At 49.4% G+C, this 19,641-nt stretch overlaps 1 protein-coding gene across 4 annotated transcripts in view; it reads right to left on the bottom strand.

Annotated features, from left to right (window-relative positions):
* Window positions 1-1,731: 1,731 nt before the first annotated feature.
* BRD4 (bromodomain containing 4) overlaps window positions 1,732-19,641 on the bottom strand; it is a 73,848-nt gene continuing 55,938 nt past the window's right edge. For all 4 annotated transcript variants that reach the window (XM_044279058.1, XM_044279061.1, XM_044279059.1 and 1 more), the window contains exons 15-21: window positions 17,927-18,583; window positions 17,071-17,180; window positions 16,795-16,954; window positions 16,281-16,408; window positions 5,054-5,253; window positions 4,226-4,427; window positions 1,732-4,114 (exon numbers count right to left, since the gene is read on the bottom strand). In XM_044279058.1, the coding sequence (XP_044134993.1) occupies window positions 4,043-4,114; window positions 4,226-4,427; window positions 5,054-5,253; window positions 16,281-16,408; window positions 16,795-16,954; window positions 17,071-17,180; window positions 17,927-18,583 (1,529 nt within the window). In that variant the 3' untranslated portion in view covers window positions 1,732-4,042. The remainder of the gene's footprint in view (window positions 4,115-4,225; window positions 4,428-5,053; window positions 5,254-16,280; window positions 16,409-16,794; window positions 16,955-17,070; window positions 17,181-17,926; window positions 18,584-19,641) is intronic.

Below are 19,641 nucleotides of genomic sequence, written 5' to 3'. Positions count from 1 at the left end.
CGTATCCAGACATCCCTATAACCACCCCCGATCGGTTACTGCACTTCTAACCTAATCACTGGAATGGGGCAGAGCTGCCGTACCTATATAGAAGAGTGGCGCCATTTCTGGATGTAGCCCAATGTACTGTAGCGCTCCTTCATACTGCTAAGTAGCATTACAATACTGAACGAATATTACACACTGGTTTGCAAGATTTAGTTTCTTTTTTTTTTTAGCATTTTGATTTCTTTGCATTTTTCGTCATAAAAATAGATCTTTGATAAGCAGGGATTACTTTTTACTTGGTTTAGGGTGGGTTCACACTAGCGTTACGGCTTTCCATTATAACAGGGTTATAACAGAATCCATAGGATGGAATGCAAAACGGAAGCCTTTAAGAGGCATTCAGTTTTGCTCTCCGTCCTAATGGAAGTCTATGGGAAAACATAATGGATCCGTCTAGTTCCCGTTATGCAAGACGGAAAACAAAGTCCTGTCGACTGGACTTTGTTTTCAGTCTTACATAATGTGAACTAGACGGATCAGTTTTGATTCCCATAGACTATGATTAGGACGGAGAGCAAACGGAATGCCTTTTAAAGGCGTCCGTTTTGCATTCCGTCATAACGCAAGTCTATGGGCAGCATAACGGATGCGCCCTCCCGTCTTATGTATTCAGTTATAACCCTGTTATAAAGGAAAGCCATAACGGACTCCATAACGGTAGTGAACCCACCCTTACAGGTAATGTGGCCATAGACACCGGAGATTTTTGTACAGGCATGATAAAACCCCCCACCCCCACCTCCCTAATATTTACATGCTATAAGACTTCATGGCCAGAGGGGTTGACGTCAAGGTAGTGTGCTGAAATTATGCTAAAAAAAATAATATTTGAATTGGACATTATTTTATGGATAAAACAAGGTAAAAAAAATAATATTTCTTTATATTTTTTTTATATTTAATCGTATTTTAGTATCAGATATAAGCTACGTATGTTAATGGAGGCAAGGTGGCAAAAAAAAAAAAAAAAAAAAGGTCCATCATATGGAACACGTGACTGGTATAGTATAACAGGATGTAGCCACAAGGGCAAGTAAGGCAATCGGGGAAAAAAGGATCCAGATAAAAGTTTGGAAACTTGACAGAACACTGTTTAATAGATGTATTATTGGCATGTGAGGGAGGGAAGATGAGGAATCTACAGAGCATCATGCACAAATGCCCAGTAGGAGTAGTAGTAGTAGTGTGCCCATCACTTAGTAATACCAGAGAGAAACAGGCATCTTTCCCTAACATATGGAGTATTATGCATGAATACAGGTATATTGTTCTGCTTCACTTGTAGAATACATTATTACTGTACACCGCCTTCCAGTGTCGACCCATCCAAAGGAAAAAAAAACAAAACAAAAAAAACACGCCCCTGCAGAGCATCACGAAGCCCCGTCATCACTTTGCAAATACTGAACAAGTATCACCCTCACAATCTTACATGGCTCCCCAATATTGCCAATGTGTCAGTCCCCACACCCTCCACCGCTTCTGTAGAGCACAACCACCGCGCCCCACAGATGAAAAGAGCACCCTTCTGCAGGATCGTCTTTATAATATAAAATAAAATAAAAAAACACAGGCAGGGTGGGGGAGGGGGTTCAGGGTGGTCAACAGAGGCAAATGGGGTGAAACCAACATAAATAATTTGTTTTTTCTTCTATATGCAGCAAAAGTAAAATGAAATGAAAATATAATAAAAAAAGACTTTATTGCATGAAATCAGTTACAACACAGACTTCCGTGCCTGTTTGCTCAGGAGAATGAATGGGGGCCACTACCTAAAAAAAGGGGAGACAATAAGAACGGGTGGGGGTGGGGGGGGGGGGGGAGAAGATGCGGAGAATAAAAGGAAACAGAGCTTATGGCACATAAAGGATTTTAGTTTTTTTTTTTTCCTTTTTGAACAGTTCAAATTATATATATTTATATATAAAATAAAATAAAATAAAAAAAGAACAAAATAAACAGAGTAAAATTACAGAGACAGGATATGGGAAGGAAAGTTTGAGGGGAAGGTGAGTTTGTATCAAATTAACAGGGTGATCAAAACAATTAAAGATCTCCCCCCCCCCTCCCCCAAATCCCCGTCATGCACACACGAATACGCACGCACATACACACAGTCACTCACACTCACAGGGCCCGCACTAAACTTGGGGGCTGGTACAGCTACTCTGCATTACTGCAGTGCCTACAGACTAAGGGCATAGGGATTTTTGCAGACTATTGTATTGTGTGCGAGCAGATCGTTGCACCAGGTTTAACCTGCAGCAGCAGAGAGCTGGACTCCGAGAGATTTCACAGCATAACATGGTCATATGAGCGTTTTGCATGGGGGGGGGGTTGGGTGTTGGGGAGAATATTGACGCTACAGTGTATACGCAGCTGCTCGTGTGCCTCATGGCCCGGCCCGGCCCCCCCCAGCACACGCATTCCTTTCTACCCACAAAGCTTGCAGGTTTAAACACCCACTCTTGAAGTGCCATGTCCTTGTGAGAACACAAGAACTAGGCACGACGATCGGGGGGGGATTGACTCGCAGAGCATTACCCTTAGTATGGGATGCGCAGCAGTGGTGGGAAACGACCTGCTGGGCAAGAAAATGTAGACTACAGGGGATGAAGGCAGCCATGCAAAGTAAATGGTCAGCCCAGCAGAGCAATATTAAAAATACATAGGATGGCGTTTATAACAAAGTCAGAATACGTATAAACCATGCAACTACATGTGTGTGTCTGTATACAGCTCACCCGCATGTATACATGTAAAGCAATATACAATGCAACCATGTGCAGAATGGGACTAGCAGACTAGGCTTGCTTACTTTCTACTGGATTTATGCTGAGCAGTTTCTACGCCTTTAGAGAAAGGGGATTAATACCTGAGTTTCAAGAGCAATTTGGGTGTACAGGGACAAACAAGCACATACACAACATGAAAATAAGATGTATACAATATAATAAAAAAAAAAAAAAAAAAGAAAGAAAAAAAGTACAATCATTGCAGGCACATAGAAATGTGTGTACAAAAAGATGGGCTATTGTAGAGCAGTCATCACTGTATATGAAATGCAGCCAACATGTACTCAATGAGTGACGTCGGGCACGGGACAGGATGCAGGCATCACACATATATAGAAAACGGCGGACGTCCGTTCAGAACATTGCGTGACCCTTTAAAGAAGAATTCAACCAATGCCGAAATTGTCATCTTGCACTTCTCTGCCGCATTTGTAGCTCAGCTTCGGTTCACTGTAAAATGTTTGCCAGGCACGTCCACGTTCTATACCAAGTAACATACATGTTATGCACTAGTGACACACACATATTGTGATGCATCTCTGCCCAGGACCCAACGACTGAACTCGAGGTGTAATGGCAGCGGAAAGGTGAGTTGATGCAATCCTGTATAAAACAAGGCTAAATGGGCCCCCCCCAAGAGCTGCAAGGGCATTTGGATTATATACACCAGTCGTCTCTATTTGCCGTAGCGATTTGTTTGCACGCACACAATTAGCAATGTTCTGCAGCCCTCTTAGCCCTGACACAAACAAGCACACTTTGCACTGTACCCAAACGCCTGTCTCTTGCGTATGAACCTCATCCAATGCAGAGTGCTCCTTCCCCACTGCTCACAGAAAGTGGGTGATAGAGGGACACCGCTGCCACCACCAGAGTCTGTGCTCCTCCAAATTGCTCTGCCCACAAAAAGGGGGAGGGGGGGGGTGTTTACTGCACGATAATCCATACTGAGGCTGTATGTCGCTTTCATATCAACACTTCTGGAGACTCCATGTTTCTGTGTACGAAGGCTGAGATAAAAATACATGAGGGGCATAAATGTCAGCGTCTCTTGAACGGTGGTGTCCCCTCTGCCCCTCAGTGATATTTAATAAGAGAAAAAGAAAAAGAAAACCCAAAAAAAAAAAAAAGTGTAAATCATGGGACAGGGTTGAGTGGAGTAAAGTGGTGGAGGTGGTGACGGTGCGAAGACTGAAGTCTCAAGAGAACAAGTTCTGTTCAAATATCTCCATCAGGTCACTCTGAAAATTCATGTCTATAGAGGGGGCCATCTGTAAGGAGGAAAGGACACGCATTAGCACAAAATTAAAAACTAAAAGTCTATATTTAAGACACGCGGGGCAGGAAAGCAACACGCTGGGCAGTTGATGATTGGTGCTTACCGCCTGTCGCCGTCTTCTCTCCTGTTCTCTCCTCCTTTCCATCTCTCTCTGATCCATTATTGGTTGAGAGCTTTGTGTAGACGGGGGAGCTGCAGGAAGAGTATTTTGCACATGCTGCTGCTGTTGCTGCTGCTCTTGTCTCCTACGAGCCTCTTCGTGCACTTTACGTGCTTGCTCCTGAGCGTCATCTTCTTCCCGAGATCTTAAGTGGAAAAAACCCCATAGATTAAGCAACTTAAAACAAGCTCTATGAAACAGGTACCTGGTTCGCACTAAAGCAGCAAAGTGCATCTAATGCCAGCAACAAAATGACCTGTCTTATGCCCAAATGATTTTGGCTAACCATACAATTACTTATTCAGCTATCAGCCACATCATAAACGCATGCAACAAGAACAATTGGGTGCGTATATGTGGTAAAGGGAGCAGAGATTTTAAACTTTTTTTTACATTGCTGGTCTCCCGGTGGAAAATGCTGAACCATTGTCCATTTACCAAAGAGCAGCACATACTGGAGAACAATCTGGTTTCTGCCATATACATCAAAATAACTCCTGCTCCCCCTAGACTAGACAAAACATGGAGCGAATTTGTAGGTAATTTGGAATGTTCAAAACAAAAACACACACCTCACACAACAGCAGTTTAAACCGTGACAATCTGTAGTCTAGTATGTTACAAATAGTGGGGATTGTCAGCAGGGTTAAGAATTTTTATTCATTTTATGGCAACCTGGTCAGCAATTGTAAGTATTTGTTTTTTTATAACCTACTGTAGATCATTTGGCTTCTGCACGCGTATCGAGATATAGATGGACTCAACTCTCACCTCATCCTCTCCTGCTCTCGCCGCATTCTCTCAGCTTGTTCGGCCTGCAGTTTCAGCGCCTTCTCCCGCTCTTCCTTTTCCCGGGCGGCACGTCTGAAAAGCTCAAAGCTATCGCTGGATGACTTCCCGGCTGAAGTCGGGGTGACTGGAGGCTTTTGCACCAGACTGGCCCAGGAGCCCATACTTTTAATTTTCAGATCCTGCAGAGAAAAGTGACAAGCAAACTGTATTAATAGAAAAAAGTAAAGTGGCGTTTACTTTATGCACACATATACACTTATGTATTTTTCTGGGGTGTCTGAATAAAGTCCCTCTTTATGAAATCAGAAATACTCCAAAGACATACTGATAGGGACCTTAGATTGTGAGCCCCATTGGGGACAGCGTGATACTAATGTCAGTAAAAAGCTGCGGAATATAGTAGTGCTATATAAGTACATAAAATAAATACAGACTACTGACAGGTTATTCTGCTGCTGGCATCAAGACCAAAGGCTGTATCCTCCTACGCTTGCTCAGCAAGTATAGGGGACAGGCCCGTACTACTGAGAATCTGTTGATTGCAGTTTGGGCGCGCTGCTGTCATGGGAAGTCCGCCGACACAGAAGTCAATAGCTCCCTGCTCCGCCGTTTACTCTCACACACCATTAAGTCTGAGAGCAAAACAATCATAAGAGGACGCTCACCATAGTTTCTTCTCCAATGTGCTCTCCCAGTGGATTTAGAAGGTGCTGGCAATCGCAAACCAACATTCAGAAAACGAGATTTTTGTGAAACTCACCTGGTTCATTGGGGGGGAGACACAGGACCATGGGTATAGCTTGCTGCTGCCACAAGGAGGCGACACTAGGCTGAAAAAAGACTTAGCTCCTCCCCTGCAGGCTATACCCCCTCCAGCCTGGAGAGAGCATGTCAGTTTGTGCTCAAGCAGTAGGAGCAGTAGAAAACATGTGCCAAGTAAAAGAGAACACAACAAACTCCGGCGGAAGCGAACCCGCTAAACACCCGAACGGCAACCAGACATCACTATCAACAATAATAAATACTGGGTGGGTCTTGTGTCCCCCAATGAACCACGCGAGAGAGATTTTACAGGCGAGTTTCAAAAAAATCTAGTTTTCTCACTGGTATCATTGGGGGACACAGGACCGTAGGAGGTCCTAAAGCAGTCCACGGGGAGGGAAAAAAAGTATACGCCCATGGAAATAGCACTCTCGAGAATGCTTAATGCACTGCTTGCCTGCGAGACCCGGCGGCCCAGAGCAGCACTGGCGATGCCTAGGAAGCACCTGGCAAAAAAACTTGGTGAACGTGCACCAGGAAGACCCAGGCGCTGCCTTATACAACCGCGAAGCTGATGCAGGGTGAAACATGCATCTCACGAAGAGATGACCGCTGGTCAGATCTCCCGAAGTCCACTGGGCGGGGCCTTGCCCCGGGAGCGGAATGCCTAAGCAGCCGCCAACGGATTCACCTGGAACACCCCTTGGAGACCATCGAGCCCTTCCAAGGACCTCCAGGAATGACCAGGTAAAAATCCACACGGCGAAAAGAGCTAGTCATGGACAAGCAAACCTCCGAACTCGAATTCATTCTAATGGAGAGCTCACTCTCTCGAGTGCGAGGGAGAAGGAAAAAAGGAGATTTTTGTATAACTTACCAGTTAAATCTCTTTCTCTCTCTTCCTTGGGGGACACAGACCTTGGGTATAGCTCAGCTCCCTAGGAGGCGTGACACTAAGTAAAACTGTTAAGCCCCTCCTCCATCAGCTATACCCTCAGCCTGGAGATAGGGGCTACCAGTTGCGTGTCCAAGTAGTGAAAGGATAACAACCAATAACGGAAACAACCAGCCAGCAACCCAACGGGGCGCCAGACCATAACCCTGTAACCAAACACAGAAGGGTGGGTGCTGTGTCCCCCAAGGAAGAGCGAGAAAGAGATTTAACTGGTAAGTTATACAAAAATCTCCTTTTCTCGCCCATTTTCCTTGGGGGACACAGACCTTGGGACGTTCAAGAGCAGTCCAAGAAGGGAGGGACCACAAACCCAAGGCGGAACACCACCAGAGCATCAGGAAACCGCTGCCTGCAAAACCAGGCGGCCCAAAGCAGCATCCGCTGATGCATGCGTATGCACCCTATAGAACTTTGTGAAAGTGTGCAGAGAGGACCAAGTGGCTGCTTTGCACAACTGTTCAGCCGAGGCCCGATGCCTCTGCGCCCAGGAAGCTCCGACTGCTCTGGTGGAATGAGCAGTGACGCCGAAAGGCGGACCCCTGCCCTTGGCTCGATAAGCCTCAGACACCGCCAGTTTAATGAAACGGGCAATAGCCACCTTGGAGACCGCCAACCCTTTGCGCGAACCCTCCGGAACCACAAACAGGGAGTCCGTGCGCCGAAAGGACCCGGTGACCTCCAAGTAAATCCTCAACGCCCTGACCACATCCAGACGGTGCAGTTCCCGTTCTCTGGGGTGGGAAGGAGAGGGACAGAGCGACGGAAGGACGATGTCCTCATTGATGTGAAAGGCGGAGACCACCTTTGGCAGGAAAGTCGGGACAGGCCGAAGCACAACCTTATCCTGGTGGAAGATCAGGAAAGGTTCGGAGCAAGAAAGAGCCGCTAACTCCGACACCCGTCGGAGAGACGTGACGGCCACAAGAAGGATGACCTTGCAGGACAGAAGGCGAAGGGAGACCTCCCGTAAAGGCTCGAAGGGGGCTGATTGGAGCGCCGAGAGCACCACATTCAGGTCCCAGGAAGGAACTGGAGGGCGGTACGGCGGAACAGAGTGAGCCACCCCTTGTAAGAAGGTCTTAATTGGCCCTAGAGGGGCCAGGGGACGCTGGAGAAGAATAGACAGCACCGAAATCTGACCCTTCAGAGAACTGAGGCACAGCCCCAGGTCCAGACCCGACTGGAGGAAGGACAGGATTGTGGGAAGAGAAAACCGGAGAGGTGGGATGCTCCGGGACTCACAGAACCCCAGATAGGACCTCCAAACCCGATAGTAGATCCTAGAGGATACGGGCTTACGAGCACGGATCATGGTGCGGACTACGTCCGCGGAGAAACCCCGTCGCGTTAAGACGGCGGTCTCAATAGCCACGCCGTCAAACGTAGCGAGCCTAAATGCTCGTGGAAGATCGGTCCCTGAGAGAGAAGGTCTTCCCTGGAGGGCAGTGGCCACGGTGCGTCTGCCAACAGCAACATTAGGTCGGCGTACCAAGACCGGCGGGGCCAATCCGGGGCGATTAGAATCGCGGGGACGCCCTCTGCCGCGATCCTCCGAAGAACATGTGGCAGGAGGGGAAAAGGAGGAAAGACGTACAGAAGGGAGAATTCACGCCACGGAAGGACGAGCGCGTCGGCGCCGTATGCCTTCGGGTCCCGTGCCCTGGCCAGGTATAGGGGAGGCCATGAGGTCCACGTCGGGGCGACCCCAGCGAAGACAAAGGGCTTCGAACACCTCTGGGTGCAGGGACCATTCTCCCGGGTCGATGGTGGACCGGCTGAGGAAATCCGCCGCCCAGTTGTCCACCCCCGGGATGTAAATCGCAGATAAGGCCGGCACGTGCGTCTCCGCCCAGAGGAGAATGAGGGTCACCTCTTGCAGCGCTGCGAGTGCCTCCCTGATGGTTTATGTATGCCACAGCCGTGGCATTGTCCGATTGGATCCGAACAGGGTGGCCCCTCAGCAGATGGGTCCAGTGTCTGAGGGACAGAAGAATCGCCCTCAGTTCCAGAATATTGATTGGAAGTCTGGACTCCGATAGAGACCAAACGCCCTGGACGGACCGGGGAGGGAAAACCCCCCCCCACCCCCGTAAGCTGGCATCTGTGGTAATCACCAGCCAGTTCAGTGGAAGGAAGGACTTCCCCTTAGAGGGATATGCAACCACCAGCCGAGGGAAGCCCGAGCCAGGGGAGGCAGAAGAAAGGTCCTGTCCAGACTCCTCGGTGATTTGTCCCAGGCCGACAGAATTGCCCTCTGAAAGGTGCGGGATCGGAATTGTGCGAACGGCACCGCTTCGAAACAGGCAACCATCTTTCCCAACAACCGCATGCTGGATCTGAGGGAAGGGCGGTGATGACGGAGGAGACTGCGAACCGCCAGACGCTTGTCCGACGGAAGGCGGACCTCCGCCAACTCTGTATCCAGGAGCATCCCCAGGAAGATCAGCCGCTGGAGGGGGTAAGGGAAGATTTGGGGTGGTTGATAATCCAACCGAACCGCGTCAGGGTCTCCAGAGTGAGTTCCACACTGCGGGATGTCTGAGAGAAGGAGGGTGCCTTGACCAGGATGTCGTCCAAGTATGGGAGAAGAAAAACACTTCTTGAACGTAGAAGGGCCAAGACAGGGGCCAGGACCTTGGTGAACACTCGAGGAGCCGTCGCCAGACCAAAGGGAAGGGCGACGAATTGGAAGTGATCGTCCCCCACCGCGAAGCGCAGGAAGCGGTGATGACATGGAGCAACCGGAACGTGGAGGTATGCATCCTGAATGTCGATTGAGGCCATGAAATCCCCTCTTTCCAGGGAGGCCACTGCGGACCTGAGAGACTCCATCCGGAATCTCTGCAGTCGGAGAAAACGGTTCAGGCGTTTTAGGTCCAAGATCGGACGCACTGAGCCTTCCTTCTTGGGAACCACAAAGAGGTTCGAGTAGAACCCCCTGAACCTTTCCGTCGGAGGCACGGGGGGCGACGACACCCTTGTCCATTAGAGAGTGAATGGCCGCGAAGAAGGCGGCCACTCGTACGGGATCTCGCGGAGGACGGGATCGGAAGAAACGGTCTGGCGGAAATGGACGCAAATTCGATTTTGTATCCGCAAGATACAATCTCGAGCGCCCATGCGTCTGAGATGTGGGCCCGCCATACGTTCCTGAATAGGAGAAGGCGGCCCCCCACCCGGGTGGGTGGGGGCGCACCTTCAGGCAGAGGGCTGCTGGCCTGTGGGAGCCCGTGCAGGCTGGGACTTGCGCCAGGTAGGTTGCGTCCGAAAAAACGGCTTCTTGCGTCTATCCTGGGCTGGGCCAGAGGAAGAAGAACTGGCCGCGGGTCTAGACCCGGTGGGCTTGCGAAAGGACCGAAAACGGGACGAACCAGCGCGACCACGGGGGGCGCCCATTGGCCTGGACTGGGGGAGGTGAGTACTCTTCCCACCCGTGGCCTCTGATATAAATTCGTCCAGACGGGTTCCGAACAGGCGGGAACCCGTGAATGGTAGGCCGGCCAAAGAGCGTTTGGAAGCGGCGTCCGCCGCCCAAACCTTCAGCCAGAGTTCCCTCCTGACAGAAACTGCCAGGGCAGAGAAACGGGCAATGAGGGCACCCGCATCAAGGGAGGCCTCACAGACGAATTTTCCGGCCTGAACAATTAGTTGGGCTAAGGAACGGAGGTCCTGAACAGGGACGTCCGACCCTAACTCCCGTTCCAGTTGCAAACCCCATTCAGAGACCGCTTTGCCAACCCAGGCGGAGGCAAAGACCGGTCTAAGGGCCGAACCAGAGGCAGTAAATATGGCCTTGGAGAGGGATTCCGTACGACGGTCCTCAACAGACTGGAGGGAAGATCCGTCCTGTACAGGAATAGTAGTGCTTTTGGACAGGCGAGCCACGGGAGGATCAACCTTAGGCGGGGATGTCCACGTGGTCACAGAATCCGCTGGAAAGGGATAACAAATGTCCAGCTTTTTGGGTGTAATAAAGCGGACGTTAGGCCGAGTCCAAGCCTTGGATACCACAAAAGAAAAATCAGCGTGTATGGGAAAAACCTTGGAGGCCTGTTTGGGGCGGAGAAAGGACACGCCGGCCTGTTCAGAGCTGGGGGGGTCATCGTGTAGCTGAAAGGTATCACGGATGCTAGTGACAAGATGCCCCACCGCGGACGCCAATTTGGACGGAAGCTCTGAGTCCATGTCCACGTCCGAATCCGCCAGTTCTCCCTCAGAAAGCGTATCCCTTTGAGAGGATAGACTTGACTGAGCTCGCACGCATGGCGGAGAGAGCGAAGCATCTGGAGAAGATGTGCGCTCAAAGGGGGTTCAGAGGCACCGGGGGGCGCAGCGGGAAGCGGGCCCTGCACCGGGGCCTGACATGCAAGGCAATGCGGCTCAGATTGCCCACGCGGGAAAAGTTCCTTACAGGCGGTACAGGCATGGTACCAGGGTTTGGGGGCACCTGTGGGATCTGACATGCTGAAGTGTGGTTGTACTCTAATATAGAGACCACAAAGGGTTATAGCAGCTATGACCAGGAGGGTTAGGAGAGTGTTAACTGTCCTACCAGTGCCTCAGAAGAACGTCAGGAGATGGCCCAGATCAGCAGCAGCAGAGAAGCAGTGAACAGCAGTGAGCAGCAGAGAGCGCCCACAGAAGCCGAACGATGTACACAGGAGGTTAGAGTCCCCCACCGTGTCCCAGCTTCCTGTCAGGAGTGAGGAAGCGCGGGAAACCTCAGCAGAAAGCGCGGGGAACAAGCTCCGCCCCCTCCAGCGCTTGAAATGTCTCCTGTGAAGGAGAACGTAGCTCCGCCCCCAAAATGACGCGCACGTAAGCCCCGCCCCCTGCCGGGAACGCTAAGCCCCGCCCCCCGGGCGGCGGCGGGAAGAAGAGAAAAATGGAGTCAGCCCCGAATGAGGGGGGGGGAAGATAGCAGCGTGGGGGGGGGAACGGCGTGGGGGTGCTGAGGATGCTGCTGTGCTGCATTGTCCTGCAGATGAGCGCTCAGAATGAGCGACCACGGGTGCCCCCCTTACCCAGAGGGGTAGATGCTGCAGATAGGGACGGGGTATGGGCTGGAATAGCCATCTCACCGTCCGACGTCTTCACCCTCAGTCCTTTCCAGCAGGGTTGCCCCTTCAGCCACTGGCTCCGCAGTGGCAGGAAGCTGGAAGAGGGGCTTGGCGTGCGGGCGACCCCCTAGCTGGCGGGATGTAGGGGAGCCATTGCTGCCCAGATCCTCCTATTGCTTCTGTGGGGGAGGCAGCAGTGCAGATAAGTTGGCACTGGCGCAGCTCAACCCCGGGAGAGCAGAGAGGTCTTGCGTCTCTGGTATCCCTAGGAAAAAATAAAATAACAAAATTAGAAGGAAAAGTAAAAATAACAAGGAGAAAACAGCCCTGCAGTAGCAGGGAGTGTCTTGCCTCCTTGGACACTAAGCTAAAACTGGTAGCCTCTATCTCCAGGCTGAGGGTATAGCTGATGGAGGAGGGGCTTAACAGTTTTACTTAGTGTCACGCCTCCTAGGGAGCTGAGCTATAACCAAGGTCTGTGTCCCCCAAGGAAAATGGGCGAGAAAGGAAAAACAATGGCCCGTCGACGTGGAAGGCGGCGACTAGCTTCGGCAAAAAAGGTAATGGGCGGAGCACTGCCTTATGCAAGAACCTGACAAGAAAAACGTACGTACAAGAAAGGTGCTCCCAACTCCCAAATTCGTTGGGTGGAAAAGCCCGCCCCCAGAAATAAAAAGAGGGGAAGAAGATTTGCAGAGAGGGGTTATGTTCCTCAATGAAACGCCACCAAATGACCCATCGTCGTCTGGAAGAAACCAGGTACCTGGCCCTAACTCTGGATGCAGAACCAAAATCCCAGACCACAGGATACCCCTCTGCCAGAAGCGGTCGATTGGCAGACCGATGCCCCCAGAGGCGAAGAGGCTTGCAGGGAGACTGAAAAGCTGGTTGATAACCCATAGAGAAAAATGCCTGAATCAGACACACCCCACCGCAGGCCAAGGAACAAATACATGTGAGATAGGTAGAGTAAAGCCAGAGAGAGAACCGCCAAAGGTGAGGAGCTCAGTCAGTGACCATATATTGACAGCGTGGCAACGCCGCTCGACGAAAATTTCGACCAGGCCAAGATAAGAGAAAATACCCCTACTGGATGGAGTGCGATGACGACGTCTAAAGCCCCACCCGTACCAGAGAACACTGCTCAGATGGGAAACAAATGATGAGGGGAGTCCAGAGCAGTGCCACACATGGCTACTGGTCAGGTAGATAGAAGGGAGAGACCAGCAGCTTGAGGAGGAAGAAGAAATAGAAAAGGTGTTCTGTTCCAGGAACGAAAGGTCCATCAGCGGTGGTAAGGCATGACAGGAATCCGCCTGGCGTGGTGAGTCTCGTAGTCTACCCACGGAATGGGTAGTGAAAAGGTATGATCACCATCGGACTGACATGACAGACATTACTCATGCCGTAAGAGAGATAATTGTATATACAGGTAGCACACCCAGAATCAATAGGAAGGATACACCTGTAGAAGGAGGGTGTGGAGGCGTCACAGTCCACCAGCCGGGACCAACACCCCGTGCCAATGCAGATGAGGGGAAAGTAGTAACGTAGGAGCCACCAAGGCTTGTGGGGTGGCCGTGAACCCGGAGCCAGAGAAGGAAAAAGATGGAAGGAGAGAAAAGTCAGGGCAAAGCTCATTCCCCATCTGGGACTGGGACTGGCACTATACAGAAGAAGCCACCGGATGATAGTGGCGGTGCCATCTTCTGCCTAAGAAGGAACCCATGCAATGCGGCGCTAGAAGAATCCACCAAACGAAGGAGCTGTGGAGGAAGAACCCTAGTATGTCGTGACAACGTAAAGACCCCTCGTGTCATTGTAGTCACAGCATGTCCCGTCAATGCTGAGGGGAAGGTCTGAGGACTTGCAGTATAAGTCATGGAACCCTACTGCCCCAGTTCAGTAGAACTAGCCTAAAACACCTCACAGACAAGGGCGCCGAACAGGAGCAACCGCCAAGCTAGCGTCAGGGAAGAAGCTCTACCTGAGGGGGGATGCCCCACAGCAACAGCTACGACCCCTAGCACCAGTGTAAAAGGTGCACATGCGGAGGAGAACACACTGTAAAACTTAAACCAGAGTGTCAGCATAACCACTTTCCCAGATAAGGAGGAGTGGAGCTAGAGAATACAGAGTCAGTGCGACCCTCGTCTCGCTGGAGCGGAATCACAATATTATGTGCAATGGCGTACGCCCTTCACCTTCAAGAACAAATACCATGACCAAATGAGATGTGGGTCTCTAGTGTTGCCGGGTAACTCCCTGAGAGGACAGAGGGTGACATATTCAAGCCCCAAACCAATACCGGCAAGAAAAAGGGGGCCACAACGGGGAAATAGCCACCGTATCCACTGTAGGCATCCATAGTTACCAGATGAATAGTCCAGGGCCCAAAAGAAGCTAAGGCATCTAGAGCCCTGGCACAGTGGAGGTGCAGCATTTCAAGATGCTTAGTTATCCACCCGTTAGCATTTCAAGATGCTTAGTTATCCACCCGTTAGCCATCACTAACGAAAGGGTAAAATAACAGTAAGCATGGAGAGGTCGATGTGACTGAAGAACTAACCTCCAGTGGTATTGCAATATTCCACTTAAGGATGAGGGTAGCGCAGCCTTCAGAACCGTATCCAGCGGTACTGGAATTACCCTATCAATGGAGTTTGACAATGCCAAAGTTGAGCACCGCCTCGGTGGTAGTACATAAATTCCACCCCAAAGGGGGAAAAACGCATGCGGCAAGAACTGTATCCCGAGGAAGTGAAAGCACCCCGCCTAAGGAAAGGGGTGATGCATACTGCAGGAACTGAATCCAATGGCAGAGAAATTATGCCACGTAAGGAATGCATATCGCGAGTCCTATACCCGGTGAGAGTGCAATTACTCCACCTAAGAGGGGTAATGCATACGGGAAACACTGTGCCATAACGCCACCTATGGAAGAGGCTAATGCATACGGTAAGTATTGAACCCATGGAAATGCAATTCCGCAACCTACAGAAGGGGGAACGCCTACCGACAGCACTGAAGCCCGTGCTAGTGCCGTTAGTCCACCTATTGTAGGAGGTAATGTCTAAGGCAAGCACTGTATCCAGTAACAGTACAAATACTCCGCCTAAGGAAGGGAGCAATGCATACGACAAACACTGCTGCCTACCGTGAACGCAAACTTGGAAGATTGCGCTGGGTAATGACAGAGTCCGAATCAGTGGGCAATGACAGGGAGTCCGAATTCCTTAAAATAAAAAGAAAATAAACTTCATGGGCATCGCTGGGTGCAAAAATACCCATACTATAAAAATATAACAATATTAATGGAAAACTGCAAATTTCTGGTCACTTCAACTGCCCAATAATTTTTTTTTTATATATAAAAAAAGTGATCAAAAAGTTGCACACACTTCAAATTGGTATCACTGAAAAGAACAGAATGTCCCGCAAAAATGAGCCCTCACACAGCCCTGTACACATAACTACAAAAAAGTTATAGGGCTTAGAATATGGTTATAATCATTTTTTTTTCCTCAAAAGTTTAAATTTTTTTCCAGTATTAAAACGCAAGAAAAATTATACAAGTGTAGTATTGTTGTAACCGTACTGACCTGGAGAAGGAAGTTAACAGGTCAATTTTACCTCAGTGTACAGGGTAAAAAATTAGTTATAAAAACATTTATCAGAATTGCGTTTTTTCCCAATTTTATCCCATTTGGAATTTCCCCCCGCTCCCTACTACATGGTATGCGACCATAAATGGTGCCATTAGAAAGTACAACTTGTCCCACAAAAAAATAAGCCCTCATAGGGCTATGTGAATGGAAAAATAAAAAAAGTTAGGACTATGGGAAGGCGGGGGATGAAAAACGAAAACGCAAAAATGGAAAATCCCAGGGTCCTTACGGGGTTAAAAAACCATCCAACTTTTATTTTATCTTCTGGAAAAAAAATTGCAGTATATTAGTAGTTAGCCATAACCTGCGTAGGTTATGGGTGAACAACTACTGTACTGCTTATTTTATTCAGAAGATAAAATAAAAGTTAAATGGCACCATGTCTAAGGCCTATGGGACAGTAGATCAATGTAGGCCGTTGAGGAATGATATAACAGCAGCTTGTGTCGGGTTGCAAGTGGTGATGTGAGCGGTCCCGCGCCAATCCTGTTCACCTGCGTGGAGAAGTCAGCAACTCAGGCTACAGGCCGGTATTGTGCTTTTGTTTTAACTCACTCTGGGAGGGAAGGAGGTACTGGGGAACTTTGTATGGGGGGTTGGGGGGATAAATTTGAGACAGCATACTGCACTTGTCCCTACCTCAGGTATCATTCCATTTGAAAAAATGCGGAAACATTTTGTGGCATATGGGTCATGCTGGTGAGAAATGTGTAGTTTGGTCACTTTGTGAAAGTTAATCGAATATTAAGTTTTATTATTACCTTTTTGGGGGCCACTGGTGTCTTAGGTTCCTGCTTTTGCTTCTCTTTCTCAGGTACCACTTGAGGGGTGATGTTCTGATCTGGAGGTCGCACAGGGCGGCTAACATCAATGGGTTTCATCTCTGGCCCTGAATGTGAAAAAAAAACTTTGCATCATGCAAACATGCTGCTAATACAACAAAGAGTGAGCATCAACTAATCTTACATGGTCATGATCACAATTTTGCATTCCCCTACTTCTACAACTGGAGGCTTGGGAAAAATGAACCTTGAATCCCTCAGTTAATGTCAAGTTGCTGACTGGGAGATTTACAAGAGGAGAAGCCTATTCTACCAAACAGATTTTATCAAGTTTCCTTTCTGCTTTCTCAAGGTCTTTTTGTCCTTTTAGTAAAAAGACAATGGGAGTCTGTAAATGTGTAGTAAAGGCTGGAGAACATTTAGGAATGGAGACGATCTGAAAAGCATGTGTTTATGTGGCTGCTGCCGGATGAAACTAAAATGTACAACTCACGTGGCTGCTCATGGATGGAACCTTTGAGGGACTCTGGAAGTTTGTGGGATTCACTTCTCATGGCAGGAGAGAAGCCTTCAGGCCTCAGAGAGGGTGAATGGCGCTTTTGTTCTTTTACCACAAGCGGCTGAGGCTGCAACACTGACGATCCTCTCATTTCCTGCAGGAATACACAAGTGGATTAGAAACAGAATAAAACGAGCTTTGGTTAAAACTCAACTGTGGAAAATGAGGTACACAAATACATAAGAACAGAAAGGCAATCCAGGAGTTTACCTGCTTCTTAGGCAGTACAGCCTGCGGTGAAGGTGGATGTGCCATGCCTGCAAATGGAGCCACCTGAGGTGAATGGAGGAGAAGAGGTGAAGGGGCCTCTCTCATGTGACCTAGACATAGAAAAGAATAGGTAATTCACAACTGGAACAAATTGCCTGCTTCACTCTTGTCCCTTCATCTAAGGGCTCTTTCACACCTCCGTTGTCCGGATCCGTCGTGTACTCCATTTGCAGGAATTACACGCCGGATCCGGAAAAACGCAAGTGAACTGAAAGCATTTGAAGACGGATCAGTCTTCAAAATGCGTTCAGTGTTACTATGGCAGCCAGGACGCTATTAAAGTCCTGGTTGCCATAGTAGTAGTGGGGAGCAGTATACTTACAGTCCGTGCGGCTCCCCCGCTCCCCACTACACTTTACCATGGCTGCCAGGACTTTAGCGTCCTGGCAGCCATGGTAACCATTCAGAAAAAGCTAAACGTCGGATCTGGTAATGTGCCGAAACGACGTTTAGCTTAAGGCCGGATCCGGATTGATGCCTTTTAATGGGCATTAATTCCGGATCCGGCCTTGCGGCAAGTGTTCAGGATTTTTGGCCAGAGCAAAAAGCGCAGCATGCTGCGGTATTTTCTCCGGCCAAAAAACGTTCCGGTCCTGAACTGAAGACATCCTGATGCATCCTGAACGGATTTCTAGCCATTCAGAATGCATTAGGATAAAACTGATCAGGATTTTTCCGGCATAGAGCCCCGACGACGGAACTCTATGCCGGAAAAGAACAACGCAAGTGTGAAAGAGCCCTAACTCAACCATTCCCAATGTTGTCCAAATGCCAGGCACACTGCTGCCCTTCTCACCTCCTGGGTACGGCTCTGGTTTCTGCTGCCGTGGTGATGGGTGATGGTGTTGGATCACTTGCTGCTGCTTGGCCTGCTGGTGTTGCACAAGCTGTGGGTGTGGAGGAGCCAAAGGGCTTTGCAGAGTTGGGTGTTGCTGGGATGGGGGTGGTGCCTGCCCTGGTGGCTGCTGCTGAGAACCTGCAGGGGGAGTCTGTAACTGGTGCACATGGGATACAGGAGGTGGTTGGGGGGCAGTGCTTACAGAGGAAGAGGATGGAGACGGGTAAGGCAGGTTCGGCAAGTGGCGCACTGACTGGGGAGGAGCACTCAGTGGCGCTTGACTTTGCACTTTGACAGAAGGGAGCAGAGGCTGGAGGGGAGATTGAGTGGGAGGTTGCTGTGATTTCTGTAATTGCTGCAGGTAAAGAGTCATCTGTGCAGGGCCAAGCTGAATAGGGGAGGGAGGGAGACCACTTACAGGAGACGGTGGACTATCATCTTCTAAAAGGATATGAGGGGGCTGTGAATGGTGGTGGTGGTGGGAATGAGAGGCTGGTTGGTGATGCGGTTGTGGGGGAGGCGGCGAAGATGATGGTCGTCGGACAGGTTTTGGGGGCAGAGCAGCTGCACGATTTGAGGGGCGAGAGGGTTGCTGGGGCATGGCGTTGTGCAGAGCTGTAAATAAAAAAAATATGAAAGTTATTAAACATCTCATCACAAGGCAATATGTTTAGACCTAGTTGGTTAGATTCTTATCTAGAAACATTAGTTCTATTTTTGCACATTTGTCACACTCGAACTACTTCTCTTATAATGCTATATTAAGAGATTCAAATACAGAAGCCAGATACCAGTCTGGAAAGGGTTACAGCCATTGCCGAGGCTCTGGAATGCTATAGAACCACAGGGACCACCCACAATGGAGTAACTTAGAATGGTGGTGGACTTTCCTAGGAGTATCTGGCCTAACTAAAGATCACATCAATGACTCATCCAGAAGGTCACAAAAGAACTCTTGGCTTGTTTGTCGTGCTGCAGCCAGACCTCCGGCCTACCCCATTATAGTGAATAGGGCCGGAGCGGACTTCCGGCAGCACAGTGAACTAGCGTTAGCACGGATTCGGCAGGCTGTCCCCCTGCAGGAACAGCCCGTCAGAACCCGCTACCACAAATGTGCAAGTAGCTCAAGACTCCTCTCAATTCACTGTAAACACACACATCCCGTTATTAGGTTTAGGGGGGCAATAACAAGCGATACAAGGCTTTAATTAATCTTTATGTTAAATACATTGATCAATTAAATCAGCAGTTTGTGTTTACTTGGGTTGCCCAGCTTATATTAATTAGTTTAGTGATTTGAAACATGTATATGTGACACATTAGCAAAAATAGAAGAGATTGGGTAAGAAGCAAATACTTGTTTCACAGCACTGTATATTCATGAAATAATTCTGAGCCCTCTGTTCATAGGGCAGTCCTGTTCTGCAGTTACACCTCCTAGTACAGTGTTAGCGATCCCATGGCACAGGTGCCAGAGGCGGCACTCTGAGCCCTCTCTGTGGGCACCCGCACCCTGGAAAAAGTATATGGCGTACCAATATACCTTGGATTTTTCCTGCCCTTCACCAGCGCAGGGCGCACTATGAATGGCACAGGCAGTGCATTGAATGTAGGCAGGCTATTACAGCTAACTGATAACGTACATGGAAGATATACTATATTGGTATTCAGGT

This window comes from Bufo gargarizans, chromosome 2 (assembly GCF_014858855.1).
Source record: "Bufo gargarizans isolate SCDJY-AF-19 chromosome 2, ASM1485885v1, whole genome shotgun sequence".
Taxonomy (NCBI): Eukaryota; Metazoa; Chordata; class Amphibia; order Anura; family Bufonidae; genus Bufo; species Bufo gargarizans.
This window is presented reverse-complemented; position numbering and strand designations above follow the sequence as displayed.